The sequence below is a fragment of the Trachurus trachurus genome, assembly GCF_905171665.1.
Source record: "Trachurus trachurus genome assembly, chromosome: 14".
Lineage (NCBI taxonomy): Eukaryota > Metazoa > Chordata > Actinopteri > Carangiformes > Carangidae > Trachurus > Trachurus trachurus.
The window spans coordinates 1885048-1894644 of record NC_139903.1 but is presented as its reverse complement, the minus strand read 5'-3'; the positions used below and the strand labels follow the sequence as shown (position 1 = coordinate 1894644).

The 9597-nt window shown below is 40.9% G+C and overlaps 1 protein-coding gene across 1 annotated transcript in view; it reads left to right on the top strand.

Moving 5' to 3' along the window:
- Positions 1-2960: 2960 nt before the first annotated feature.
- Positions 2961-9597, top strand: part of LOC310996905 (rho GTPase-activating protein 26-like) — a gene marked incomplete at its 5' end in the record, with an annotated part of 146299 nt that continues 139662 nt past the window's right edge. The window contains one exon of the mRNA XM_083986428.1: positions 2961-3114. Within this exon, the coding sequence (XP_083842554.1) occupies positions 2961-3114 (154 nt within the window). The remainder of the gene's footprint in view (positions 3115-9597) is intronic.

Genomic DNA, 9597 nt, shown 5'->3' with positions numbered 1-9597 from the left:
ATTCATTCATTTCATTTTTCAACAACACATTAAAGGAATAGTTCACCAAAAAATGAAATTCAGTCATTATTGACTCACCCTCATGCTGAATACTCCGGAGTAGATTTTTATTCCTCAAAGTGCATCTGGAGACCCGGGAGGCCGGTTCGTAGTCCAACGAAATCCTTATATAGGGCCCCAACACATAACGTCCATAAAACTAGACAAAAAACATTTAATATTCCTCCACACTGCTCGTCCACTGCAATCCAAGTGTCCTGAAGGGAGATAGTCCAGAGTTTGGACTGTTGAGGCTGTAAAAATGTCCTAAATGAGGTAGTTTCCAGTAAACTCTGGACTATCTCCCTTCAAGACACTTGGATTGCAGTGGACGAGCAGTGTGGAGGAATATTAAATGGTTGTTGTGTAGTTTTATGGACGTTTTTGTGTCGGGTCCTATTACTCTCATATAAAGTTCTGGTTGGACTAGGAACCGGCCTCCCAGGTCTCCAGATGCACTTTGAGGAATAAAAAACTACTCCAGAGTATTCATCAGCATGAGGGGGAGGCACTAATGACTGAATTTCATTTTTTGGTGAACTGTTCCTTTTCTTTCTCCTGTGTGGGCTTCAGAATAAAAGCCTCCCTCCCTCCTTCTCTCCTGCAGTGCGGCGTGCAGCCGGCAGAGGGCGCCACAGACACAGAGCAGCTGCTGCTTCTGTTTAATCCTCCACCACCACACATTCATCTCTGCAGAAATCCCCCGCTTCGGCTGAAATGACGTCAGCGGCTCCTCCTCCCGCCAACCAACCGGGCTCGAGGGCTCGAGGCGCGCGCTGCACACGAAGATCGTCTATGATCTGGAAGAAGTGATGCTCCACACACAACCTTTTTTAAAAAAAACCCTAATTCTATCAGCCTATAAGCAGAGCCGCTCAAGACATAAGCAGCGAACTAAGCACCTGCTTAAGAGCAATAAACTGTTTCAGATCTATAGTAGAATAGAATAGAATAGAATAGAATAGAATAAACTTTATTGTCCCCGAGAGGAAATTTGTCATGGTAGTAGCTGCCTTGCAGACAATAAATACACATAAAATAGATATGACAGCTAGAGACAGACATGTACTGTAGCCTACAAACACACTCATGACACATCTAATAATAGAAGATTAAATATATAAATAATTATAATAGTGCATAGCTTCTGTTGACCTCTAGAGAAATCCTGCATAATTACAAAAAACCCTTGTTGTTGCACTTCACATTGCTGTTGCAGTTTATTTAAAACCAAAAAAATAAAAAATAAAAAACCAGATGACGTGTTCACAGCAAATGCATTTACTTTTAGTTGTAGGCCCACATGGCATTCAGTATCCCACTTTTTGTTTTTTGAGTATTAAGTGTAGCTACATCAACCCTAGGCTGCAGTTTTTGCTGAATTTGATGCCATTTCAGATTAAAACCCATAGATGTGTAAAAACAATGCAGTCTAGGATGATGATGATGATGATAATGATTCATAATGACGGATTAGAATAATGAAATAAATTCATAGTAGGTGTGTAAATGATCAATAATCCGTCTTATTAGCAGTAATAGAGGGCTCTATTTTCTTTTTTTGTTTTTATGCTGTTTTATGCTGTTCTTTTTTTGTTGTTTTGTCTTTATGTAAAGCACATTGAGTTGCATTGGTATGAAATGCGCTATATAAATAAAGATGCCTTGCCTTGCCTTGTGCTGTGCACTGCACAAACTCTAAATCTTACCAAGAATGTTTGTCTTATTTCTAGTTAAAATGTCATTTCTAGTCAAAACAAATCTAATTATACTAAAAATAAGACCATACACATTAAAAAGCAGCTTGTTTTTAGACACTTTTTACTTTTTTCAAGCAGATTTTCACTTGAAATAAGTAGAAAAATCTGATAGTGGATCAAGTTTTTCTTTCTTATTACAAGCACAAAAAAACTTACTTTCACTGGCAGATTTTTCTACTTATTTCAATTGAAAATTTGTTTGAAACAAGTGAAAATGATCTAAAAACAAGTTGATTTTTAGGTGATGAGTCTTATTTTAAGTGGAAAGAGATTAGTTTTGACTAGAAATGAGACATTTTGACAAGAAATAAGACAAATATTCTTGTAAAGAATTTGAGTTTTTGCAGTGTGAGTCTCCACCCACACGGTGCAGCAGCAGCGGAGTGATCTCTCCTCGTGTTTCTCCTCCTATCTTTGCACCGGTAGCGTGTCACCGGTCGCAGCTGATTGGTGGAGCGGCCTTTCCTTCACAGGCGCTGGTCCTGATCCTGATCCTGATCCTGATCCGGGTCTGGCACCGTGTTGGGGAGGTTGGGTAGAGTCAGAGAGCTGCGGCGCTGCGCTGAGCGGAGCGGAGAGGAGCTGAGAGTCTGTCTACTAGAGGAGGAAACACGGTGCACGGTGCGTTTCTACTGCTGCTCCTCCTCCATCCCTACACCCTCTACCCCCCCAAACCCCCCCACCGGAACCAGCAGCACCAGCAGCACCGGTCCAGTCCGGTCCAGAATGAGCAGCAGCAGCAGCAGCAGCAGCAGAGGAGCTTCTTCACCTGAGAGACCGGCGGACTCTTCCTCTTCCTCTTCCTCTGCGAGCAGCGACTCACACTACAACATGCTCTGACTTCCTCAGCTCACACACACACACATACACACACATACACACACACAAGAGGAGGAGGACTCACAACTTCAGTGTTCAGCACAGCAGAGCAAGGTTGTCTACTCTCCACACGCAGACGCATTACGCACGCACAGGGCTACACACCGTTGTTGACATGGTCTAATTGGATTTTCCATCATTTGCAGCAGCAGCTCAAGCTCCTTCTCCTCTTCCTCTTCCTCTTCCTCTTCCTGCTGCCTGGTGGTGCAGGTTGAGTCCAGACCGGTGGTTCTGGTCCTGCTGGTCCTGGTTCTGGTCTTGGTTGTGGTTTATTAGGAGAAGATGGGTCTACCTGCCCTGGAGTTCAGCGACTGCTACCTGGACAGTCCTCAGTTCAGAGAGAGACTCAAGTCCCACGAGATGGAGCTGGACAAGACCAACAAGTTCATCAAGGAGCTCATCAAGGACGGGAAGGCTCTGATCCAGGCCCTCAAATGTAAGTCTGTGTGTGTGTGTGTGTGTGTGTGTGTGTGTGTGTGTTAGTGATTGACTAACATGCAGCAGCTTCATAATGTTTTGGTTCATGTGGTTTTGAGTCACAGCTGAGTCTGACCGGAGGCTCAGATGCAGAAGTTTGTGTGCAAAATGTGTCTATGTGCGTTGACTATAGGAGTGTTTTGTGTTGTGTTGTGTCACCTGAGGCTGTCGGCAACACATCCATCCCATCAGCTCAGCCTGGGTGTGTGTATATGTTGTGTAGCAGGTGTGTGACCGGCTGCTGTGTTGTCAGAGATGATTGGTTTTATGAATGAATGAATAGTAGTGAGACTGTAGTTCTGTGCTGAGATTAGGTTCAGGTTTGTTCATTTATTTAGCACACATTTATATTCCATGGTGCAAGGGAACGAAGCCGATTGGCTCGTACATACGTTCTACACCTGTCACTAATTACAACAAAACTAATTTCTATGGCTAACAAATAAACAGAGAGAAAAAAAGGAGATAAAGTGCATACAGTAGATAATCAACGTTATATGAGCAAAATGAGGAGATAGAGAACAAAGTGACTAAAAATTCATAGACTGAGATCATAAAAAGACAGAGTAAGGATGTGGGATATGGAGAGAAAAGTACAGATGTATTTTTAGCTGCTTTTTAAAGAGTGAATAAGAAGATAATGGATCTTAGAGAAGGAGGTAGTAGGACCTCTCATATATGGGACATCCAGGATTAAACTGATGGTGTGATGTGCGAGTAAAGGGTTAATATAGAGTTATAGATTATTACTGTGTCTAGTACGGTGAGAATGTAGATTATAAGTGAAGGTAAAGACGTTTTGAAAAGTTGATTGATTAACAGAGTTGATGTGAGCTGAGAGGTTTTACTCAGTCACACAGACTGTGTCAGGGTTAGTGGTCGTAGTACACTGCAAAAACTCAAAATCTTTCCAAGAATATTTGTTTTATTTCTAGTCAAAACTAATCTCATTCTACTTAAAATAAGACTCATCACATTAAAAAGCAGCTTGTTTTTAGACACTTTTTACTTCTTTCAAGCAGATTTTCACTTGAAATAAGTCGAAAAATCTGATAGTGGAGCAACTTTTTCTTTCTTATTACAAACACAAAAAACCTGCTTTCATTGGCAGATTTTTCTACTTATTTCAAGTGAAAATTAGTTTGAAACAAGTGAAAATTATCTAAAAACAAGTTCATTTTTAGGTGATGAGTCTTATTTTAAGTGAAAAGAGATTAGTTTTGACTAGAAATGAGACATTTTGACAAGAAATAAGACAAATATTCTTGGTTAGATTTTGAGTTTTTGCAGTGTAGTAGTAGTAGTAGACTGTATTATCTCCCTGGGGGGCAATGTGACGTGCAGCCAGAAAAACACACAAAATAGGTTACACAAACAGCAGCACATTCAGTCATACAGTCCAACATTAAAGCTCCAGGCAACAGTAACCATGGGAGACAGTCATTTATTAATAAGGCTGATTGCGATTGGCACAAAGGAACTTTACTAGTTTACTTCAGATTCATCATTAACAAACCATTTGTTGGTCTAACAACACGATGGCCGACAGCGTTTGGATGATGATGATGATGATGATGATGATGATGATGATGATGATGATGATGATGATGATGATGATGATGATGATGTCATGGTGGGCTGTTTGCAGGATGAGGACACGGTGACGCAGCAGAAACACTTCAGACTCTTTTCTCAGGAACATTACAACACGACGACGTCACCGTTGTCAGATTATTTACCCAGAGAGATGAGCTCATGTTGATATTATTATCAGCTCGCTGTTTGACATGAGGCGAGCTCAGCTGATCATTAAGGAGAATAAGACAGAGGACAACGATGTTAAAACCTAGAGAATAAAAGGTAAAGTGAATAAATATGATAAATAAAAGACAGTAGAATAAAACAGACACATTGCCCCGTCATGGACAGACCGACCGTCACGTGACAGAAAAGTACAGGAGTGTAAAATATAATATCCAAGTTGACCAGGAACTGAACTTACACAGAAATGAAATGTGTGATTAAAGTTGTTCAGGGTTCAGAGGTGGATTTTTAAAGGAATAGTTCAACATTTTGGCAAATTGGCCCATTGCCATAATCCCTATAGTCATAGCAGTAGGTTCGTTACCTTTAATTGTCGATGCAAGCTGTTTTTAGAACGGCGGAGCAGAGCCGTGAGCTGCTCAGAGCTACGCTACGGAGGCTCATTATGGGATTTCTTGGTTTCCCTCATCAAACTCATCATCAAATACACAATCCAACAACTCCACAACGCTCTGGTGGACAAGTTGTGAGCTGCACATTCACCACGCTATGAGATAATAACACAACGTTACCACACAGAGTTGTTTTAGAGGGAAATTCATGCAAAACCACTGATGTGTGTTGCCTTCAGGGACAGTTTTTCATCAACAGTCTCTGTATTTCCCTCTAAAACAACTGTTGAATGTTGAACTATCCCTTTAACTGCCCCACAGCAACAAACACTCCATAGCGTAGCTCTGAGCAGCTCACGGCTCTGCTCCGCCGTTCTAAAAACAGCTTGCACCGACAATTAAAGGTAACAAACCTACTGCTATGACTATAGGGATTATTATGGCAATGGGCCAATTTGCCAAAATGTTGAACTATCCCTTTTAAAGTTTTGGTTTTAAAATGAACAGATCGTGAATCAGTGACACACAGCTCTGCAGAAACAGCACCGGCAGCTGTGAAGTGTGTGTGTGTGTGTGTGTGTGTGTGTGTGTGTGTGTGTGTGTGTGTGTGTGTGTGTGTGTGTGTGTGTGTGTGTGTGTGTGTTGTGTTTGGTCAGTCCTCTGTCTCAGTCAGCTGACGTCTCGCTGTCAGAGACAAGTCTGCTTTTGTCTGTTGGTGAGATCCAGAAATCAAACAGCACGAGCGCTCGCTTCACCGACACACACACACACACACTGACACACACACACACACTGACACACTGACACACACACACACACACACACACACACACACACACACACACACACTGACACACACAGAGTCATTTGCTTGTATTGTATTGTGCCACTGTAACAGGGTGCGGCGGCCTCACAAAGAGCAAATCAGCAAATTTTCCTGTGTGATCTTTTTTTTTTTTTTTTTTTTTCTGTCCGAGCGGCTCAGTGTCGTCGGCCCTCTGCTGACACACACACACACACACACACACACACACACACACACACACACACTGAGGCAGCCACAGCAGGTCTGAGGAGATGTTGGGATGTTGTTGTAATAACTTTATTTAAAGGGATAGTATCATTTTTTGTGGGGTTGTATGATCTACAAATAGCCCCTAAGTACTTTAACTGCAGTAGAAGACTCTCTGCACTCCTCCCGTTAGCAACGCCAGCCCATAATAGCCCTGCCCAGAGATATACAACATACAGTGTTGTGAACAGACCCAAAGAAACGGCCTATTTTCACGGCCTAAAAGAGGTTTTACCTGAAAAGAAATACACAGTTCCATTGTTCGCTATAATATAATTTTTTCCAGCCCTTCAAAGTGCAGGAAAAACACAGTTTTTATTTGGACAATACAAATACAATACAATACAATCTTGTTTTTAATCGGCTATTATGCAGTGATTCTACTGGTGACTGGAGGTCAAAGTGGCTCAATGGTTAGAAACTAAAACACATCGTGATGCTAGAATGAAGCCAGTTGATCCAAACTTTCCTTATATCCTACAACCTTTATCCAATGAGGAGAGAGAACGGCATAAAGGGGCGGTCCTCTCTGTGTGTGCAGCCAAGGGATGCGCCTGAATGTGTGTGTATGTGGCTCCATGGTTCAAAGGTTAGAAACTAAAACACATGGTGATGTTGTTAGAATGAAGCCAGTTGATGCAGTGATGCTGATGGAGGAGGAAACACTGAGGGAGTGCACAACGTCCTGCATGTTATATATTCATTCTTTTATTTAATATTTTGGACAGACAGTAGAACCAACATATCATCATCTTCATCATGATCGTGCATAAAGTTTTCTGTCCTCTTTGAATAAAAGAATCAAATCAAATCAAGAAAACAGATCAATAAGAGCAAAACGAGTTTATTACATCTGTAACGTTCACGTGACCTCTGCTTGTTATACAGATCTAACAACATGAAATATTATGAGTGAAACTTTAATCAGAGATCTCCAACATGCTTCATTTGTAATTAGTGACAGAAAATCATTAGTTTTTGTTGCTCAGCTTTTCACAGCTCCTCCATCTTGTTCGTGGGTGTCAGACGGGTTTATGTAGTAATTAAACATGTAGACACACACACACACACACACACACACACACACACACACACACACACACACACAGACACAGACACACCGAGTGTTTCAGTTTAGGCTTTGAAAACCACAAAGTTGCATTGGACGTGTCGATGTGAGAAGGACACACACTGAGGTGACAGATGCTTTTGCACACACAGACTCACATGTATGCACAGATGTGTGTGTGTGTGTGTGTGTGTGTGTGTGTGTGTGTGTGTGTGTGTGTGTGTGTGTGTCAGCCAGATGTCGTTCCCGTGGCAGCAGCAGCTTGTCATTAGATGTTGTAGAGACGTTGTAGAGACGTTGTAGAAGCTCTGAGCTCCGAGCTTCACCTCCAACACGACGACACGGCTCAATCAGCCAAACTAACACTAATTACAGCCTGAGCCTCGTCTGCTGCTGCCACGGAAACCGTCTCCACGACACCGACACATCACATCACATCACATCACATCACATCACATCACACCGACAGTTCATGTCAGTTGGTCCAGTGTGACCCCTCATATATAGTATATATATAATCATCGCTATACATCACTGTGTGTTGAAGACATGAAGTCATAAAGCAACGTGACGCTCAGGCCTGTTGATGATAATAATAATAAATGTTATTTGTAAGCGCTTTTACAGAAGCTCAAAGACACTTTACACTTTAAAAATCATAAAATAAAGCAGAGTCAGGGCGGAAATTCAGTTAAAAAACAGCAATAAAACAGTATAACACACAGAAAAAGCTCATTTAAAGAGGTGTGTTTTGAGCATGGTGTTGAATGTTGGGAGGTGTGCAGATTATTATCAGGATCTGGGACCTGAAATCCTCCTGTAGATGTTTCTGTTTGTGAATATATTTCATGAATATTTGCATTTGTTAAAGTTTTTTGACTCAAAAGTTGTGAAAAAGTCTTAAAAACGTCACATTTAGCTTCAAAAACCTTTTTCAAAGTTAGCCCAAAGTAACAAAAAAAAAAAAAGGAAAGAGAAGAGCAGATGTTTTGCACTCTCTCAGCTGTGATTGCATTAATAAAACAGTGCTATAATCTAATAATACACATGTATGTGATAGTTTGAAGCTGTGGTTGTTCAGTGAGGTCTGAATGAAACATTTTGAAGCATGAGAATAAGTGCATGTGTGAATCCTCTTTGTCTTGTTAAAGGTTTCTGCAGGTGTTAATTCAACAGAGCATCTGAGTGGAGCACTTAGTTATTAATAACCAAATATATTCGGTGCATCCTTATATTATATTACAGTATATATTATTTAACATGTCTATGTCAGACCAAGTGACCACCAGTGTGTGGTTTACTACTATAGGGGTGTGTGTGTGTGTTTGTGTGGTGATGCTGCCAGATGGAGCATGAACCAGAACGACGGAGACAAAGACACATGGAGAGAAGAGAAGACACAGAAACAGAAACAGAGAGAAAAACAGAAAGATAGAAAGTAGAGAGCAGACAAAGGAGGAGAGAGAAGTTTAAGTTGTGTGACCCAAGAAAACAATGTGTTACAGTTAAATCATGTAATTACTTTAGTTAAATTCAGTCGTCAGTTGATTGATGATGAGCTCTTCATTCTGAAACCAGAAACCACCGTGAGAAGACGTGAAATAAAACAGAGGAGGAGAGAACCTGAAGCTGTTTGCTCTGTTTACTAGGGGTGGGAGAAAAAATCGATTCACATAAATATCGCGACATGTTTTTTCACGATTTTTAAATCGATTTTTTTTTCAAAAAATCGGGGGGGGGGATTTTTTTTTTCTTTTTCTTTTTAAATTTTTTGAAATATTGTGCAATGTGCATTTGTTCGCCTTTTTTACATACAGAGAGTACAGGTTTTGAAAAGGGTTATAAGGGTATAAAGTTCACTTTATAATGGAGTATGTTCATTTATAGGCTCCTACAGTATTTGTGTGCAGATAAATGTTAAAAATGCTAAAGACAAAAAATCGAGAGAATTGGCAATATCGTAGAATCGCACTTTCAATCGAATCACCATCCAAAAAATCGTAGAAGAATCAAATCGGGAGAAAAGCATATCGTCCCAGCCCTACTGTTTACTATGTTTGTTTTGACTTTATTTGACAGCGGACGGAGAGAGAAAGAGAGGGAGAGGGAGAGGGAGAGAGATAGAGAGAGAGAGGGTTTGATGTG